Source organism: Ambystoma mexicanum, chromosome 2q (genome assembly GCF_040938575.1).
Source record: "Ambystoma mexicanum isolate Mex_15411 chromosome 2q, UKY_AmexF1_1, whole genome shotgun sequence".
Lineage (NCBI taxonomy): Eukaryota > Metazoa > Chordata > Amphibia > Caudata > Ambystomatidae > Ambystoma > Ambystoma mexicanum.
In genome coordinates this window covers 213376136-213397510 of record NC_090924.1, presented here as the reverse complement: position 1 = coordinate 213397510, position 21375 = coordinate 213376136, and the positions used below count along the sequence as shown (strand labels likewise).

The 21375-nt window shown below is 44.7% G+C and overlaps 1 protein-coding gene across 2 annotated transcripts in view; it reads left to right on the top strand.

Moving 5' to 3' along the window:
* Positions 1 to 21375, top strand: part of TMC7 (transmembrane channel like 7) — a 950504-nt gene that overhangs the window by 752611 nt on the left and 176518 nt on the right. For both annotated transcript variants that reach the window (XM_069647142.1, XM_069647143.1), the window contains exon 13: positions 20943 to 21073. In XM_069647142.1, the coding sequence (XP_069503243.1) occupies positions 20943 to 21073 (131 nt within the window). The remainder of the gene's footprint in view (positions 1 to 20942; positions 21074 to 21375) is intronic.

Genomic DNA, 21375 nt, shown 5'->3' with positions numbered 1-21375 from the left:
CTCTCCTGATATCCACGAGAAGCTTCCCTCCTGCCTCTCTGCCATTAAATCGTGGATGTCCTCTCACTTCCTTACTCTCAATACCAACAAAACTGAAGTCCTTTTCTTTCCTGCATGCACTCTCCCTCCTCGTTCTCCTCCCACTCTCATTCTTTCCCCCCTCCAACCTCTCCTTCTCTCCCCATGCGCGCAGCCTTGGTCTTTATCTTGACCCCACCTCTCCCTTTCTCACCATATTTCTCATACTGCTAGATCTTGCCGCTTTCACCTCTACAACATCCGTAAATTTTGGTCCTTCCTAACCTTTCACGCCACCAAACTCTTAATCCCCTTACTCATCTTCTTTAGACTCTTCTACTGCTCTACTCTCTTCTTTGGACTCCCCTCCTCTCACCTCTCCCCTCTCAAGTCTATCTACAACTCTGCCATCCGCTCCCTCTGCCTTCTTTCTCCCCATGACTCCATCTCCTATTCTCTCTCCTTTCTAGGCTGGCTCCCATTTCACTCCCAGCTCAATTTCAATTTCCTCTGTCTCGTATTCAAATCCCTCCATGGTCTTGCCCCCCTCCCCCTATCTATCCTCCCGCCTCACTTTCTACACTCTTGCCGGTTCTCTCCGCCCTTCTAATCTCTTCCTACTCTCCTCTCACCCTACACCCTGTGCCCCTTCTCACTTCCGCTCTTCAACTCCTTGCCCCTTTCCACTGGAACCGCCTCCCTCTTTCCATCTGCTCCCCTTCCTCCTTTACTTACTTTCGTACCTCCCTAAAATCCTCTCTTTCACTCACCTCCTTAAAACCCTTTGCTTTCTCCTACTTCTTTTAATATTCTCCCCAACCCCTCCTTTTCCTTTCTTACTTCCTTCCCCCGTTCTCTCTCTCCTTTCTCTCCACTCTCTCCTTCCTAATTTCCTCTACATTTCTCACCCTCTATTCCTTCCTTCTCCTCACTCCCTCTCCCTCCTCTCATACTTCTCTCTCCTTTTCCCCCACCCTTTATCTCTTCTCTCTCCTTGACCCCTCCCTCCTCTTCTTCCCCTACCATAATGTAAATTGTTTTTGTACTACTTTCTGGTTTAATTCAATTGTTATGTAATGCTTGCTGTATATTGTTGGTTCCTCTTGTAAAGCGTTTTGGATTAAAACGCTATACAAATTCAATAAAATACAAATTAACATGTTACACAGGATTCCTCTACCCCTCTCTTCTTTAACAGTACACATTCAAACCTGGCTATAGGGACTTATTTAGATGTTGAAACTCTGACGTGTTTGGTTATTTTCACTAGAACCAAGACACTGACCAATAGATTTCAACCACTACAGGGCAATGTTCCACTCAGGCCTGAAGCTGCTATCTTAAAACGAAGTGTACCTGTGTTTCCAACTGCTTTTTTCCAATTACCCTACCCCCCCTCACCACACTCCAAGGTTGTCTGTGCCCATTCCAACAGTCCTAGTTCTAAAGAAACACCATTTCGGCGAAGTGTAGCAAAGTAAAAGCTGTCTGCAGTCGAACTGGATGTGTTTGTGCCTTTGCTGCTTTAAACAAAGCTCCTTCTTGAATCTCGTCTCCCTTATTCAAACGCACGGGATCCACAAAGCGGAGTGAAGTGTAGCAAAGTGAAAGCTGTCTGCGGTTGGACTGGATGGGTTTGTGCCTTTGCTGCTGAAAACAAAGCTCCTCCTTGAATACCGTCTCCCACATTAAAACTTGCTGGATACGCAAAGCAGAACAAAGTGTAACCAAGTGAAAGCGGTCAGTGAGGTGGTGTGGTCTGTGCAGCACCTCCCTTCTTTAGCAGACCAACTTTGCACCATTCAGAGTAAATGGTGGCAGAAACTCCTGCAGTCGAGTAAGTACATAGAACTGTTACAGCTCCGATTACGTGCCTCAATATTCCATTATTTATTCCTGCTATTTTACTTCAGCTACCATGACGGGGCATACAGGACAGAGAAGCCAAGGGGGAGCTATGCTAGTCACAAAAACTAACAACAGCCCGTCTATAGAAAATGCTCAATCCGGACTGGCTTATTTTGCAAACTGTGTTTCATATCAAGAGGATGAAATAGTCGCTGAACTCTTAAGTAACTTGGGCAAGCACCCCTGTCAGGGGTGCAGCCGGCTGCTGGTGTAATCCAAGGCTCAGATTAGAAGGCAGAAGTGCCCTTAGTGGATTGGCCTTTGGCTCCTATATGTCACCAGCAGAAGAGCAACAAACGCTCACCAATAGTGGGACAAAAAAAATCACTGATTTTAAAACCAAATCCGTATCTAGTTCGAAAGTCTGACTCGTTGCATGGCCTAAAGCCACTGCATTAATATATCACTCTCATGTGAACGATCTGAGCATGATAGATTTCCAGAATCTCTGGTGTTTGACCCTGCTCCTGTTTTGCCTGTTAGTGTTATGCAGCAATCATGCGATGCATCAGTAATTGGTTCACCCACCGACCTTATAGAATTTGCTAGACAAAAGTACAGAGGCGTATCAATCCTTGGAGAAAGGGAGGGACAATCCCTCCAATGGAAGACTGGGACTGCACCAAACCTTGTTGGAAGCCAACGATAGAATTAGTCTAACTTCACCTATTATCTCAGCCTTGAACGTGGTGCTCAGTTCCTTCGTGGCACTATACAATAACATCTACGAAGAGGTCTGGGGCCATTCCAACTTTCTGGATGCTAATGCACAGAAGTTAGACCATATGGGTGACTTAATATGCTTCTCCCCACCCCCGCGTTCCCTGCCAAGCCACTGCACGAGTCTCAAGCCAATTTGGAACTGCTTATTATTGGGTCGCCGGATCCCCCGAAACTTCTACGGCGGCCCAGATACAGATGGGGAATCCTTCCGGTCCCGAGTGGGAGGAAAAATAACTGTGTCATTGAAATGAGTGACGTGGTGGAAACCTGCGCCATTGAGCCCCTTCAGACGGAACAACAGCCCTGCAATTGAAAAAAAGAAATCTAAGAACCAAAAGAGACTATAAAGGAGAAATGTGTCCTCCAGGAAGTATTTGAGAAGTCCACTATTGTGGAATCAATGTTTGGAAGTACCGGCTAGAAAGAAGACACAGTCACTGGACCCATGCTTGGAGTTGTACCACCCAATGAGGCCGCCAGTCATCTCTTTGGTGGAATTGCTACTGAGACTGGCAAACTTGTGAAACTTGCTGTTGGTGTCCAGACCTCTTCCACTTCCACGTCTAGTGCCCAAACAAACCAACTTCCCAACCGCCGCCTAAAAGCACAATCTTCCAGTTAGCAGGAGAGTCCATTGGAGGAATATGTGCGGTCAAGGGTGGACGTGACTATGCAAACTGATGGAGTGGTTGTGTCTCTGTGTGTAAATGCACATCCTTTTTGCGCAGAAACCAAAGTGGTTCAAAATGGAGAATTTCTCTCGGATTGGGCATCAAAGGCATGCAATCACTCCACTTTAGTCGAGTGGACCGCTGCTCTGGGCCAGCAGGGGAAGGCTGGGAAAGTAACAGTGACACTTCATTAAATCCAAAAGTAAATGTTGAATTGGATAGGTTGTTGGGGAGGGTCGTCGAGAGTGGGTGAGAAACCTGCTTTAATAATAGATAGGTCTGGACATGACTGTGGAAGTGTGTAGAATGAAGAAAAAAACATGTCCAATAGGTTTTCTAACAGCCAGATTGCTGATTCCCATTTCTACCTCAGCGTTTCAGGGCACCGCTTCCAGGTCCCTTGGTGTGTTGGGTGGCACCATTGGAGCTGGAGTTGACTTAGATCATTCCACCTATGCTCCCTCCCGAGAGGAACGATGTTTCATTCACTCACCCTCAAAAATGAATAATGAACCGTAAAAATTGTGTATGTCCAGTATTTTGGAGTGTGGTGTAGAAGTCTGTTTAAACAGATCAAATGTTTTAACAATTTTTTCCGAAATTCCAAACTTGAGAGCAATCTCTTCCATTACCATAGAGCGAATACACTTCGCCAATCGATTACACTCAGACGGGTGTGTGATTTATTTTCATTCAAGTTTGGTTATTGGCCTTGTCCTAGCTGAAAGTCCTAAATTAAATGCTCTGATTTTTTTAATTGAAAGATGGTAGCCAATGTACACTCGCATAAATGAGAGGAATAGACCTTCAAGTTCTCTCTGAATATATGGGGCCTGTTGATTTTAGGGACAGAGCGGACCACTGTTCTTATAAACGGGGAGCTGGAGTTGACCTGGCAGCAGTAACATCTGCTTTGTGGAACAAGGGGAGTAAATGGCGTCTGTAGTTGTGACGTGTTGAATGGGATTGCTTTAAAATGTGTTGGAATTCCTCTGGGAGTGTTCATTTGCACACTAATACAGAAGCTTTGGCATGATGAAAGACAACAGCTGTATATTTCTACAGGAGACGTGGTTGATTACTCGCCCAGTATTGGACAGGTATCAGGTTTTTGACTAGGAAGCAAAAGCTGGTCAGACAGGTCGTCCAGCAGACACGCTAATTACGGCGATTCAGACTGTCCATGGTTTGATCGCGGCTGAAATTCCTTATCTTCCTTTTGGAATACTGGCTGTTCAGCTATTTAATGGTGAGCCAATTGCCTCGCTTCTACTTATTAATATTTACTGGCATAAGGGTGTGGATGATCTGGACAACTTTCTCCAACATATCCAAGAATGCATAATTAACTGGAAAAGTGCTAACGTACCTGGTCATGTCTTAGTTGCTGAAGACTTAAATGCTGATTGCCAAATTGTACTTTAGGGGTTGAGTTCAGGGATGTACTTTCGGTATCTGTGCAATTGAATTTGAAAGCCAAAGCAGGCTTAAAATGTAACTTCGATGATGTCTCTAGGGCTGTATTTGCTCAACCATGATGATGTGAACTCCGGAGAACGCTACCCTACCTTGCATAGGGGAAATAGCTCTTCCACTCTGGACTGTGTATTTGTTGAACATCCGTTATTCTGGTCCTGTTTTGAATTTTTAGTTTTTCAAAATTTCTGGAGTGATCACAGCATGGTGAGTGCAAACTTGGCAGTAAACTAAAGCAGAGTCGCGCAAAGTGACCTAACCAATATAGATTTGAATGGTGGGGGGACAGATTAAGATAGACTCCTAAAGCCTCATCTAATCTAAATAGAAACGTATCAAATTCTCTGCAAACGTCCTCCTATGAATGGAAATTGGAATGTTTTGATGTGCATAATTTCAAAACAACGATGATCAATTGTATACACAACACATTCCTTTATTGTCCAGTTCAAGAGAGGAAAGGAAAAGTAACACATGCCCATAAATATGCCAACAAGCTTGTTCTCAGGAGACGGGCCCTCAGAAAGGCACTTAGGTTAATAAGGAATAGTTTGGAAGACCAAGCGGTGAAAAACTGTAAATGTAAAGATCTAAAGCAAAAATATAAAAACCTTTGTAAAAACTGTAGAGCTTCCCTCTTACAGGGTGAGGCTGAGGCAATGGTGCATTTCTTAATTAAAAGGGATGTTCGCTCTTTTTGGGATGTAGCAAACTCACTAGACTTGGTTAAGCCTCTCGGTCAACTGAACGCAGTTCCAGAGAATTCCTGGGCAGAATACTTCAAGGATCTCTACATGAAGAAGGTGCATTCCTTGGACATGACACAGTTTAAACAAGTAGAAATTGATCCAGGTAATCGGATCCCAAAACCCGACTCTAACAACATTTGCACATTAATAAAGAAGGCAAGATTTTCTGGGGCCTGTTGCCTTACTAGATGTGGAAAGCAGAATATTTTCGGCAGTCCAGTATCGACATGTAGAGGACTGGGCTAGGGTAAAAGGGAGATTAGATGGACTTCAAACCACCTTTCATAGGGGATATTCCATGAATATTAGTGGGTTAGTAGTCAGAGAGTTTCAGGAGAGGACACGTGCAGACTGGAATCTGCATATGGACATGGCCTTGATTGGCCTCTCGGCGGCCTTTGACAGGGTAGACCTTGGTAGACAGTTTAAAACTACAGAAATGGGGCCTACCAAGTGGACTTTTACACCTGATCATTGGTTTACATGAAACTTCTGGTATTTATGTGCGCTTGAATCAAGCCGGGGATCTCACACATAGATTTAGAACTGACTCTGGTCTAAGGCAGGGATGCGTTTTAGCTCCCTGCCTTTTTAATCTCTATGTATCAGACATAGGAGAGATGATGAATTTAGCTGCATTTATTGCCCACAAGTTCAAGAAAATCAAGATGTCATGGTTGGCCTATGCGGACGACTTCTTACTCTTAGACTGCTCCAGGATTGGAATGCATAGGTTATTCTCAGCGTTCTCTATTTATGCAGAAGGAAAAGGTTTAATAAACAACCCCCTTGAAACTAAAATCCTGGTGTTGTCGTGGGGTGGATGGGGGGGCGGGAGAGGGTTCCGCTTGTGGCTTCTTCAAGACTCTCCTGTATCCAGCATGGCCACCCTAACATACTAACATACTTGGGATATCACACCTCAGTATATCCATCAATGAGATATACAGGCTTTATTAACTCTAAAAGCGAAAAATATAACAAACCAGCTTGTGACGAGCGATAGAAAACTTTGTAGGTTTTCTATAAAGGTGGCCATTCAATTCTATGAGGGGAAAGGGATTCCCAAATTGACAGTCAGTTTGGAACTTTGGCCGATGGAATCATATTCTTGGCTTGACACCCTTGAGGGCAAGATGTGGAGACAAGTTTTGAGAATTAACAATACTGTCCCGTTGGCAGCAATATGATACAAGCTGGGGATTCTTTCTTTAAGGGCCCAGGTCCAGTGGTTCTCTCTGTCTCTATACCGAAAAATGGTCGTATCTGTCACCGCCTCTTTATGTACTGAATCACATTGTCTTCCAAACCATGGACCAATCTCGATCCGCCTCGTTTAGTTTTCTTGGGAAACTGAGAACTTACTGTGAACCGCTCTTGGGTGAGCTTGAAGTGGACATCAACCTATTGATATCAAGGTCCATGAAAGTTAGAGGCTCTGTACAAAAGAGTCTGGACAAATACTGCCAACTCTTTCATTGGTTGCCCCTCTCTGCAGCAGTTATCCCATGAATATAAAAGTAGGAGCATGATTGCTCTATATTTAATATTGTTCCCGAACCTGCATTACTGCTTCCTTATAATACAATTTCGGTGGAATTTGCTGCTCGTGAAGGAGATCCTCCTAAGAAGAGGGTTGATAGATCGTTCAGAAGCTGCTTGTAGGTTGTGTCAGAACAATGAGGTTGTGGAAACAGTCAGACATTTGTTTATGGAATGTCTGGCTCTCCATTTTGAAAGATAGACATATTTTAGAAAATTAATAGGTGTTACAAGTTGAACAGACTTAAATAATCGGTGGAAATTATGTCTGTACACCCTTTTTACTTCCGACAGTCTCACTGTAGCATCTTTTATAAAATCATGGGAGATTATTGGATGAGGAGACAATGGTGATAGCTTGCCTATCTCTGATGGTTGGTTTTACTTTTTTTTTAATACAACATCTATACACTTAGTATTGTATTTAAAAGAAAAATGTTGTGCTACTGTATTAACTTTGTAGTTTAAATGATGAATTTGTATGACGTTGTTTGGTTTTTGTTGTAAAGGTTTGAATAAACTATATGCAAATAAAAAAGCAACACCATTCGTTATCAGATGTATGCCATTTTGATCTAAGAATGTATAATATTCCACCTTTTGTAGTCTCAGAATGCCCAGCCGTCTAGGACAGATCTTTGCCAGATCCCTACAGCCTCTTCTTCCCCTCATTGTATTGCTTTGTGACTGCATCTGATTTTGGGGCTGGAGATCTGTGATTATAAAAGTAATGAGACTACTTTCTCTTTTAGATACATTTAGTCTTAAACTTTTTTTTAAAATCTTCTAACCATTCAGCTGCATAGGACAGAAGCTGTGTAGCTGTGGTGAAATATGCATAGGGCAACTCAAAGTATCAATGAAGGTTTCCTCTTTCTTGGGGTTTAGTAGTTTTAGAGCCAGTCGCGGCTTTTGCTGTCATGCCCTACTATGTCAGCTGATTAAGTTCTGATTAACACTACCTATCTGCATCTGGTAAAGGCATTTCCACCCCTTTAGTAACTACCCACATTGTTCCTATCCCAGATGATTAAAAAGGCAATTGATGTTTGTAGCTAAAAAAGAAATCTTACACAGATACGTTACAATAGCATACTTATCAGCCTCGTACACTTTGATACATCAGTCTTTTTGGAGTACTTTCTATACATAGGTTCACGTCACATCTGGATTTACCTCCTCTTCGTTATTGTCTGATAGGTATTGTCTGTACCTACCCCATATGTCTTTGGGGCGAGTTGGGCTGGGCAGCAATTCATCATACATTTATTTGCAATCATTCGCCCATAACACATCTTTGTCCCATTCATTCTTGGTGGGGGGGGGGGGGTCTCTGCTCTTCCACCTCATCAGTATCGTCTGTTTCGCAAGCAACAGGCAGAGGTTGATTAACTTGCGCCATATGGGGTTAATTTTCCCTACTGCGCCCAATAGACACATAGTTGGGGTTCTTTCATGGGACATCTAATGCATTACACACATCGGTCCAGTATTTAGTTCAACGGGTGCATGACCACAACATGTGGATAGTGTCTGCCTCTTCACTCCCGCATCTGGGGCATCTACCATCCATCAAGGGGAATATGCGTTTCAATTTGGCCAGTGTATAGTGTACTCTGTGCGTTATTTTATAGTGTATTAATCTGTATCGTGAATTACAGGAAATGTTTTTGGTCAGTCCACAGATTTGTGCCCATTGCTTGTTAGTAATATTATGCCCTAGATCCCGTTTCCACCCTTCTTTTGCTCTCTGGGCTAATGGTTCCCGGGTTGTTATAATTTTATACAATGTTGAATCTGACGTTTGGGCCGACCCTGCCGTGAACATGTATCCCAGACCCAGGTGTATTATGGGCTCTTTGGGAATATTTCCCATACCATTGCTATGGCCGATCTCATGCGCTGAAAGTACATATATTGCCTTGGTGGGTCTCCCAAATCCCTTTGATCTTTTCCCATGCAATACATTTCTTGTCTGTGAAAAGGTCTCCTAACTGTTTGATGCCTTTGTTTCCCCAGTGTGTGGCTATTTCTAAGTCGTGCGTGAATGGGATGTAGGATGCGTCCCACAATAGCATGTTAGGATTACATAGCGCTTCTCTCCTGTGCGGTACTGCTATCCCATCCCAGGCAGCACACGTCACCAATATCGGGTCAATGGTGTTATTATGCCTGGGATGTGCTACTGACACTTTTAGGAGGAGTTTTACCGGGTTTTCAATTCGGGTTTCGGTGGTTGTGCGCTGCGGATGCAAGTATGTGACCGCCCATTGTGCTGCGTAATGTGCCTGTGCTGCCAGAAAATACGTTTCAAAATCTGGTGCCGCCAACCCAACCTGAGAGAGTTGATTTCTGAGTGCGCACCAGCTCACTCTAGATTGGCTGTTCCACACTAATGCCGAGCACGCTCCATGAATCCTCGCAAAAAAAGGATCTACCGGGCCACACTGGGACAGTGCTGAACAAGTAGAAGAGTTTAGGCAGGATTATCATCTTGATCAGCGCAAGTTTACCCATCAGGGAGATTGGTAGGGATCTCCACCGTTCAAGTTTGGTGTATAATACCTCCGCCAATGTATCATAATTTAACACGCGGGTCAATTGCGCCGTCCTTGCTACCTGTACCCCCAAATACGTGACCTGGACCGGGCTCCAGAGTAGACCGTAGAGTTTGGTAGTTTTTGTGGTGGCATCTGTGAGAGGGAAAATTTCAGATTTAGTTGAATTTAATTTAAGACTAGAGTAGTCCCTGAATTGTTTCACAGTTCCCAATACACTGCCTAAGTTGCGGTTGGGATTCCTTAAATATAGTAGTATATCAGCATAAAGTGTGACGATCTCCATCTTGTCTGCGATAGGGATCGCCAGTTTACTGTATCTGGCTCTCAATAGATCGGCTAGCGGTTCTATTACCAAAGCAAATAGTAGCGGGGAAAGCGGGCAGCCTTGTCGTGTGCCTCCCATCAGCTTTAATACCGCTGACAGTGTGCCATTGACGCAAACTCTAGCATATGGTTGCGTGTACAGTATCTTGACCCATTTTATTAAATTATGTCCAAATCTGTAATTATGTAGAACCCTGTACATGAACGGCTAATAGACAGCATCAAAGGCCTTCTGCATGTCCACTGCCAGGTGCAACCCCCTGTATGTTTTTTGGGATTGTGGCCAGTACATTATAACAGCAGCGAATGTTTGTTGCCGTGGACCTGCCCGGTATAAAGCCAGCTTGGTCTTCATGGACCATGTGCGGCATCAGCGAGGTCAGACGCAGGGCTAGGATCTGGGCGAAAATGTTTGCATCTGTGTTTATCAGCGAAAACGGTCTAAAAGAGCCGCATTCTTCCCAGAGGGCACTTCCCAGGTTTAAGCAGCAGGGTGATTATTGCCTCCTGGGTCGTCCCAGGGAGTTCGCCGTTCTTCAAGGCTTCCGACCACACTCCGTGTAGTTTGGGGCCTAGGGTGCCCGCAAATTCTTTGTAAAACTCAGCCCCAAGGCCGTCAGAACCCGGTGCTCTCCCATTAGGCAGTGTTTTAATAGCTTCAGCTATTTCGTCCTGGGTGATCGGGTTTTCAAGTGCATCTTTGGCCGTGGAGGATAGACGCGTTGTCGGTATATTAGCCAAGTAACTATCTATTTCTTCCTCTGTGGCTGTGCTCTGGGGGGAATACAGGTGCGTGTAAAAGTCATAGAATACTTTCTCTATTTCTGCCTAGTCCGTTACTACTATCCCATCTGGCAGTGTTATACAGGGGATAACCGTACTGCCGCGCTCTACTCTTAACATTTTAGCTAGGACTCTGCTTAGCCGCTCCTGTTCCCCATAACGCCTTGCCGCAGCTGGCTTGTCGAAATAGCGGATCTCTCTCTCCGCCACTGCTCTATGTTCCTCTACATGGGTTTTAATGTCCAATTTAACTTGGGGGGCTAGGGTTTGTGACATATTGATCCTGTAATGTGGACATGGCTGCTCCCCTTATACATACTTTGAATGCCTGCCATAGTATCGCTTGGCTCTCTACTGTGCCTTTATTGTGTTCAAAGTTCTTTCAATATTTTGAGTTAAGGATGTCTTATACACGTGATCTGTCATCGCCAATGCCTTGCATCTCCACGGGGGCCTACATGATGCCATTTTAGGAATATGCATCGAGATCTGGATAGGCAAATGATTGGACATCATCCTGGGATGTATTTTTGTCTTGGTTACCCAACCCAGCGCCTTGTGGGACAATAGCAAACATCGATTCTGGAATGCATGTCATGCACTGATGAATAAAACATGTACGCGCGCTGTGTGCCATGTAGAGAACGCCATGCATCGCGGAGCCCCAGATCGGTCATATGGCTAGGTTTAATGCAGGCGGCATTAGTGAGTGTCCTGGGTGTGTCAGATTTGCGGTCGAGCTGCGTATTGAGAATGGTGTTGAGGTCGCCTCTGCTGATAATCTGTGCTATGGGGCATTTAGAAAACTTCGTAAATAGTACTGAGTAAAAATCAGGATCATCTATATTTGGTCCATACAAATTTACAACCAGCACCTTCTCTTCCACCAATCTGACATGTACCAGAACATAGTGTCCCTCAGGGTCGCTATGCGTGCTGAGGTGGGTGAACGGGATCGATCTGTGTATCATATTCAACACTCCCCCTACCCTGCTAGAATACGTTGTGTAATAGCGGTGAGCGCCCCAGCCTGGAGCTATCCTTTCTGCCTGATGCCCTAGCAGATGGGTCTCCTGTAAGAATACTATTTGTGGGCCTAATCTGTTGATATACGTTATTTTCCTTCTTTTAACTGGTGCCCCCATTCCGAGTACATTCCAGCTTAGCAGTGTGATCTCGTTTTTGTCATTCTTATCCATAGGTGACTGATCCGTTTCTCAAGTACTTAATACCTACTTCCCTTAGTGTGTATCTGGATGTTTCGTTGTTCTGTATCTGTGCTCTTTTAACTTTCATTCCCCACATAACAAACTCAACCCCCCCCTCCTAATTCCCAGAATTTCAACTATGTTACCCCTTTTACACCCCCCAACTCTCATAACTACAATCAATCTCTCTTTAAACGTGCGCCGGCAACAGGGGGCCACTGCTGCGGCGGCCCAGGCCTCTCGCTCCGGTTTTACTGCCCGTGATGGCGCTAAACTTATTTGTTAATTTGACACATAATGAATATGATGGCATCCGCTTTACACGTATCACATGTTTACCCTATCCATCCTGTTGCTTTATATACATATGCCGCTACGTACGCCCCCTGTCCTGGTCTTGTGCCTGGTCGCAGGTGCTCTACTGATAACCACCATATCACACTACTACGCTTACTCTCTCGTATACACCATCATTCAACTAGAACACGGCTATGCTATGACACATTCGGCCTAGCTGTTCTCATACTAACAAGACCCCACGCACACCTCATCATCCTAATAAAACACAGCTAGCTGAGCACATACCGGCTAGCTTAGGCATCTCCTCAGGCCTAACACAGCCATAACTCAGTCTGGGTGTCCACCCTCCAGACTGAACACATCCAACTGATTTCCTCAGCACCACACCTACTGCTAAAAAGCGGCTATCATGCAACAACCACACAAGCTGCACACATATCCGGTGCGCCCACGCACCATACGACACTCTCTCTACTGACTTGAAGTGCGGTTCCCGAGGGCGTTCAACCTACCAGCGCTTTGAGATCATACCAATGATACCTGAGGCGCTATATAAATGCCAAGTAACGTAACATAACATACATTTTTGTTATATTATCTGAGTTTTATTTAATCCGGGATGCATTCCCCCAAACATTTATATTTGTCGTCGTCGTACATGGGGTATCCTTCTCGTGTCTGTGTGTGCTATAGTGGTCTGTTTGTAGTGCCTTCCACAGTGTTCAGTTTTTGCTTTGGTTGTGTCGGAATGTTTGCTTCCACGAAGCTGGCTGCCTCCTCGGGGAACGTGAAAAGTATGTTTTATTGTTGTGCTGTATGCAGAGTCTTGACGGATACAGCATCGCGTATGGGACTTTCCGGTCACAAATCATTTTCTTTACTCCCATAAAGGAGCGTCTCTCCTGCTGAACTGCAAGTGTATAGTCCGGGAATATCCGTATCAGATTGGAGTCCAGTTTTAGTTCGGTTTGTCTCTGGAGGCTCTGAGGACCAGGTCTCTATCCCTGTAGTTCATCAATTTCGCGATGATAGGTCTGGGGTATGCACCCGGTTTGGTTTGCGGTGCCAATGATCTATGTGCTCTTTCCACAATAAACATGGGCGACCAGCCGGCGTCCCTTAGCAGCTTCTTCACTGCTAGCTCCATCGGGCCCCTGAGTGCATCCTCTGGAACTCCGATTATACGAATGTTGTTGCGTTGCGACCTGGCTTCCAAATCCTCACATTTAAGCTTCAATGTTCCCAGGTCTTTCCCCATTTCCGTCGCTGTGTTTTGTAGCCTTTCCAATGCATCTTCCATTGTGCTGATATGGGTCTGCGCCTCCGTGATGCCCCGTGTTGCTTTTTCTAGCTGATTCTTAATGGTAGCCACATTTGCATTGATCACGTCCAATTTGTCGTTCAGGGCCGTGAAGCCCTGTTGCATTGCCATGAAGATAGCCTGAGGATCCATGGTCGCTGCTGGCGTAGGGGGCGTATGCTGGTGCGCCTGCTCCGCAGTCACATCTGCCATGTTTCCTGTTTTGATCACAGTCATGTATTTGTCTATGGCTCCTTTACCCTTTCTTGGGCCTGCTCCTTTGGGCATCGTCTACTTGCTCTGAGCTTTTTCGCTTTTCATATTTGAATGTATGGTCCAGGTGGTCTCTGAGGGTTTCCAGCCGTGGTTTCGGTGGTATCAGATTCTGCCATTAGTTCCCGCGGAGTGACCGAATTCCCTTTGTGGATCGTGTTCACAGGCTCATATAGACTGATATCTTCTCATGACGCATCTTTACCTGTTCCTCCTCAGTGATCTGAAGTGAAGATGTAACTACAATGTTCTTGTGCTGTCTGTAGGAGGGGTTTATTTGTAAGGTTCCTTCATAAATCCAAGGCTTGTTGAGGGTTAGCGAGGAGCCCTATTCCTGGATGGGGGGGCGAGTCCCGTTACCTGTTGGTGCTATTCTTGTGGGTCCTTGTCGCCTACGGGGCTGCTATAGTCCGGGTGTGTCGATCTGCTGTGATTCCCCCTAGTGGTACGACTGGCACCTTCTCTGGGGGCCAGTAGGGTGGGCTTGAGGGAGAGTTCTCGCACAGTTTACCCTCCTTGTCTGCGTCTCTGTGCCCCACTGTAATAAATATTAAGAGAGCTAATTGTGTGCGGCCCAGGGCTATGTCCGGTGTCATCTATCCCGGCCTCTTCTTCCTGCTTGGGAGTCCCGTGTGTTGTGGGCTACTCGGATTGCCCCTGTGTGCTGTGAGCTTTATGGATTGGTGGCGGTCCTTCATGCGCTCCGCCAGCAATGGTCCCCCAATGCGGCCTGCAGGTAACTTCATAATGGAGGGTTTCTAACAGTGACACCCCTAGAATATATTCCAGAGAGTGGGTTCCCAGTGTCGCTGTAGCAGACCTTCTCTCGGGTCCAGGGTGTGTCCCTTCTGCCGCGTTCTGCACTGGCAGCCATGTGAGTGAGCCCGGGATGCCGCTCTACTATCTGTGCGTGAGGGGGGGGTGTCTTCTCTTCAAGGGTGGATGTGGGCCACGGAGTCTCGCGGTCACTACGCCGCGGGTCGCGGCGAGCTCCGGGGATGGATTATACTCGAGTGAGTCTCTGTTCGGGCAAGTGTTTTGTTGGATGTACTGACCCACTAGGCTCTGCCCTGCGACATCACTGTGTGCTGGTGGCACCAGAACCAGCAAAATGGCCACAAAAGCCCTATGCGCGCTAAACCTATGAAAATTGCGCTGTGAAACCAGAAAGTTGGCTGCCAATCTATTTTGCCTGTGTCAGTGGTGGAACAGGAGACCACATTGCTGAAACCTGTCATTGGCTGCCCACAGAGTGAAAATGGAAACTACATGAAAGGCAGTGCTTTATTGCAAGGAAACCCAGAAGTGCTCTGAAATCCTTTTTTCCTTGGTTGCTGAGATTAAAAAATAATGGTTCAAAACATCAGACATCCTTGCTGGGTGTTACCCATCACTTTATTTAAAGAACCCACATAAGCACACAATGCCAGGAAAAACAGAAGCTATCAACCGAATATCCACATTAAAAAAGTGTGTGCTTGTCTGTAAAAATCAGTCAAAATATGGGCACAGTACCGCCAGCCACCTGCATGACAGCTGTCATTTAAGTGCATTAGAAGCTTAAACTTGAGCAGTTAAAATCAAATGTTTGGAATTAAGTGACTTGCTATCAAAAGCAATATAGGTTGCAACTATTCAATCTCTGTTTTAAAAGACTGGAATTAGAGATCTGTTTGGCTGTTTTGAAAATGTAAGTTTATTTCATCAAAGAAAAACTAACAAACTGAGTTTTAAAGTAACCTCTAAGCCAAAGAACTACAAAGCAAATTCCACAGCTTGCCCCAACAAAAGGCACCTCCCTTCTGCTCTCTGGCCCAGGAACTCACATTCAGGTGTTAAAGAAGAGGTGAGGGGATTTGGGCTGCTGCTCCTGGGAGAGACAAATGACTTCTTTGATTGAAAAGATATGCAGATGCCAGTGTCAACTGAAGCCCCTGCCAGAGGAAAGAGGCAGGGATTGCTCTGAGCCACCAGGAACTTTGGGGTGGGAATAGACAGTTTTGTTAATTCTTAAAGCACAGAAAAGTATATTTTTGAAAAGGACAGACAAGACTGTGCAAATTTGTACAAATTGTAAATTTACAGTATTGTTAATATGAAAATTTTGGTCACGTTTTAAAAGTACTCAGAACTCTGTGCTATGTTCAGGGACATGACTGCAGAATTTGTGGTTTTGTAGCAATTGTGGTGATGCCAGAAACATGAAACTTCATATGATTATGCCCAGATATCATGCGCACACATGTGTAAAATTGTGGATGAATCCGACATTGGGTACCAGACCAAAAGTGTAATCCATTGCCAAATCTAGACCCAAGCGCTCACCGCGACGGGGCTTGGATGAATACTTGCTCCGCCAAATCTGTGATATCAATATGCTATTGCTATCAAGTTTGTAACATTGTAAATATGTCTTGTATGAAAAATAGATTTCATGTGCAGAAACAAAGGGAGGTTAACCTGGATCATAAAACACATTGGGCCTCATTACGACCCTGGCGGAGTGGGTTTACGCCAGCGGTATTCGTGGCGGACCCGTCCGCCCTACTACGAGTTCCCGTAGCGCCATGGAGCCTTTCTCCGCCTGGTTTTACCGGGCGGAGAAAACCATGGCGCTACGGGACCTTGTTGTTAATTACGCCACCGTAATTTACGGTGGCGTAATTAACGCCTTCCCCACTCCCATTATACCCTATGGGGCAAAAATGGGAATGGGGAAGGGTAAAATGGGGATTGGGGATTTACCGCTCCGCCAAGGTCGGCATGGGGCGGAAAATCCGCCAACCCCCATGGCGGTATCGGCAGCTTTCCGCCGTGCTCCGAGGTGCATTTAGCACCGCGATTTCCGCCAGGGTCGTAATGAGGGCCATTGTCATGATGACACTCTGCTTTCTTCTCAAATCAAGGGAGAGGAAAGACCCTAACCAATAGAATACCTAGGGGTGTGCCTAGTATAATTCAGCATACCCACCCATTTAGGAAATACATAAATAGAGATAGCTTAGGACCTAGAAGGACAAACAGACATTCACCCACCAACCGATTGCTGGTGGAGCACTTTGCAAGAGAAATCCATATTCCAGACTCCTGACTCCAGAACTTTGAAAGCAGAAATGCCCATTTCCAAAGCTGAACCATTCTCAGCTTGGCCTTTAAAAACCAAAAACCAGATTTTACCCCAGGCCTCTAAGGGGAACAAAAGAACAGCCTGGCTGTGCTGTGCTGCTTTCTTGCTAAGAATTCTTGCCAGAATCCAAAGATCCAACCCATTAGACATTAGAGCAGAGCTGTGACCAGATAGCTGTGAACCAGAACCAGAGCCCGCCAGATCCAGTCCAGTCCCACCGTGCAGTGTCCAGAGTGCCTTGCTGATTGCAGAACCAGAGCGCCTTGAGTCCAGTCCGGTGTGCTAGCTGAATTCCTGTCCAGAAAGTATCCCTGACCAGATCCCTGACGGGTCCATTCCAAATAGTGGTATTGAGTATCCATAGCCTAGGATTGTCACTAGCATATGTATTATCCATAAGTCATTCCTATCCAAACCCATTCTACTATATCCAGAACTGCATTGTTGGAATCTATTTCGTCTTGCCTGAACTCTTTCTCTCACCCTATAGTCCTTTGTAATAGTAGGTGTTAATAAAATAATCTTTGCGCGGATATTTTTTCTGAAGAAAGGCGAGCGTCTCGGCAGGCCAAACCATCCAGTGATATCTTGGGCTGGTGGCTGCGCTGTCGTGTAGTTTGCACCTTCATATTCTACCCCTAGTGTAAAGAAACCTGTTTGTAATTTTAAAAGCGCATCTTTATTTTGATATTTTGACTTTTTCTGAAAAAAACGACCTACACAAAAACCTTCATAACTTCTTCACTGTTCATGCTAGAAGCATCTACTTGAAGCTAACACCCTCAGCGTTCCAACGAACCCAAAATCGCATCCCAACTCCTTTATAGTTTTTCCGCAATCGCGCTTACCGTGCACGGAAAAGTTAGCCGCAAATTTTTCGTTTGGCTCAATTCTATCACGTGCGAAATAGCTGTTCATTGCATCCGACCTCAGAATTAAGTTTTCAACTGCTAGTTACTCAATAATCATTGCTAGTGTTTGTCTGATACCATACAAAGCGGCTCCCACTAGTATTGAAACCATTTTAGTGACTTAAATCCATCTTCAGTGTTTACTATTCCATTCAAAGCCACATTCAAAACCATTTTGACGAGTTTGCAATCATTCATGTTCTTCTCTGTGTTTGCTATGGGGAAGCTGGGATTGATACTCCTTTGTTGAATTCTGTATTCCTGAAACCTGTTTTCTCTCCTTCCATCTCTTTATATTGCATATTGGGGGATCGAGTAGCGTGCAGGGGGGAAGAGTAATCGCATTGCATTTTTGATTGAGCCCACACCAAAGTATTATTCTATGCTGCATTATTTTTACTATCATTACTCCTTCTAATTAAAGAGATTGTTGAGCGTGACATCACCCCATTGGTGATCATTGTATAACCATTCAGACAGTGTGACGTATATATTGTGAAATCCACAAAATAAATATTTTTAACTTTGCAAACTAGCCTGCTTCCTGGTTCAGTGTGACCGGTGGGGATTCAAAGAGAGGGGCGTGATATAAGGGTACATTGTTCAGAAATAAAAGAACTTATAGACATAAATAAATAATTAAGGGTTTCAATTGTGCATCCCACGCTAGGCGTTGACTTAGGTGAAGTGACGGGTTGAAATCACTTAGTTTATTCAATTTTGTGCACTGCGCGATCTCTCGGGCAGAGGGCAGGCTGCTTAGTATGGGTCTGACCAGTCACAAAGCGTCCTCTCTCTGGCCTCAGTTGCAGTATTCACGCCGCCCGCAGGCGCTCTACGGGGAAGCATGTAGAGCCCGCGGCTCTCAGAAGTCCGTCGGTGGGTACCTGCTTATCCGGCCTCCATTTCCGGGTCGGTAGCTCCACGGCTCACAGCAGTCTGATCGGCACGGTGCTGCCGGGAGCAGTGCACAAGGTCCACGGCCCGCGCGGGCGACGTTCCCACATCGCATGCAGCTTACCACCTAGCTATATTGTAAGAATCCTTCAGTGGATTTTCACGATGTTTGGCCACTGCGAAGTTGACACTTTCAGACGAATTCCATCCAAATTTTGGATTGAATCTGGCAGTTTTGTCGGATTTTTGAAGATCAACGGCCTTGGCTAACGCAGGAGCTAACGTAGCTGGATGCATCCGGCAGCGTGCGCAACAGCGCCCCTCATATTTGTAGCTAAATTAATGTAGTTAAATTAACGTAGTATCAATGATCCATTCCCTTTGTATACGATCTTTTCAGTGGGAGGAGGGGGAGATGTGTAACTCGCCGTATTTTGGGGTGTGCGTTTTAGGGAATCAATTAGCTTGTAATGGGCACGTCTTTCGCTTCAGCTGAGGTCAGGATGAAAATGCCCCATTACCTATTACTTCATGAGCAGCCTGGTTGGGACAATAGAAAAAGGGGACTGCTGCGCTTCCAGGTGAAATTAGTACATGTCCTGCTATGTGTGGATGTGCTCTACTAAGGACACTGTCCCATTGTCCTTAGTTAGGAATTCGTGGTTGGTTTGAGACCAGCCACAATCACGCATAATACAACAGATATAGCAATGAGAAATTCTCTCAAATAGGTTTGTGAAGTATAGATTTAGTGAATTAATAGCTGTTTAATAAGATTTGCTGACACGTGTTTTGACCTTAGAGGTCCTTTTCAATTTTATTCATAATCTGTTAATACAATTACAGCATCTATTACAACATGTATTATCCCCAGAGTATGCACAACATATAACAAGATTGGGCCTACAGAGAAGGAGTAAGAGGGGGTTTGGGGGGAAGGGCCGGTTTCGTTTTTTGTGGAATACCCACCTTATTTAAACCAAGGGTCCTCCCCCTCCTGACTTCAAGGCACAACTCCTGTGTCTACATCCCAGCTGGTAAGACACCCACAATTCTCATCTTACCTTTTGGATGGCTGTTAGCTGCCGGGGGCAACTGTCATCCGACATGATGAAATAACTAACCCGCCCCTCCTTTTTCCCCCCTTTCCTCCCTCTCTGTAAGCCCTGTCTTGTTGCATGTTACTTGTCATCACCTCTACAATTCCCTTAAACATGCACATCCATTGGTGTATCAACTATGTATGACTTGACTTTGTGCAGACTGTGGGGATAATACACATATGGGTAATAGATGCTGTAATTGTATTACCAGTTTATGATTAACCTTGAAAAGGACCACTAAGGTTGAAACAGCTATGAATTAACTACATCTAGACTTCACAAACCTATTTGAGAGAATCTATCATTGGTATATATCTGAAGTGGTAAGCACGATTGTGGGTGGTCTCAAACCTATTACTTCATACTGTGAAAAGAGTGCACATCTAATTGGCTTAACTAAACTGAGATTTGGGCCATATTAATTCCTAAATGTTGGTATTAATCGCATAGGCTTTAAAATACCACAATTATTTGCAGGCGAGTACATTTTTCTGTTGGCTTTTTTGTGCATTATTGACCAGTGCTGTTTCATTAAGTGCTATAAATCCATTTTCACGAACACTATGGTAAACCGTAATGTAAGCAATCCTTAGAAATCTATGCATCAACTTGTATAGGTTATTAAAAGTAATCCAGAAGTGTATCCCTTGCTCTCTGTACCCAAAGAGATGTTGTTATCAGTCCAGCAATAATATGATATGATAGGTTATTTATAACACGCTTAATACCTAGAGGTTTCTAAGCGCGGACCCGGGGATCGAGCCTGTGTTGCTCTGTGTCGTCTTGCTTCCAAGGCAAGCACATTGCCGCTGAGCTATCCTCCCGAGACTCCAATGAAGAAACTGTTGTCAGAGATTGCACGCGGTACTCTTGTTCTGAGGAGAATGGCCTGGCGCCCTTCTGGATGAGTCCAGGCTAATTTGTAAATTGCCAAGTATCCCATTGAACTGGTTATTTAGTCCTGTTAGCTTTCAGTAAAGGGGCGCTTACGCTTTTGACAAAGCCTTTAAGATACTTGTGCTTTTATTTTTCCAGCCATTTATATTGTGTTCTATTTCCATTCAACAGATCAGTCTCATGAATAACTGTAGGCCTGCAACAAGGCCTTTTCGTGCATCAAGTTCGCATTTTTTCTTTCTGTTGGTGCTATTGATCGGGCTTGTACTGGCTTGCATTCCTGTTGGATTCGGTATTGCACAGTAAGTACTATTTTGCATAAGATGTTTTTCACATAAATATTCGAAGTTTAAAGTTAAATGATGCACCTGTATTAGAGTTTACCGTCACACTTCATGAAGCTCCTTCAATTTATGATCTTGAACAGTCATTCCACTTCTGTTCTATACTTTCCTTGATATTTGCAGCACCTTTATATTGCTATCTATGTTATTCTTTAAACGGCTTTCAAGACTATATTGCTATTTCTGTAATTTTCATGCAAAGGTATTTTAGAACATCTAACAGTGGACACATTTAAAGGAAATAATCCTTGTGGTGTTGA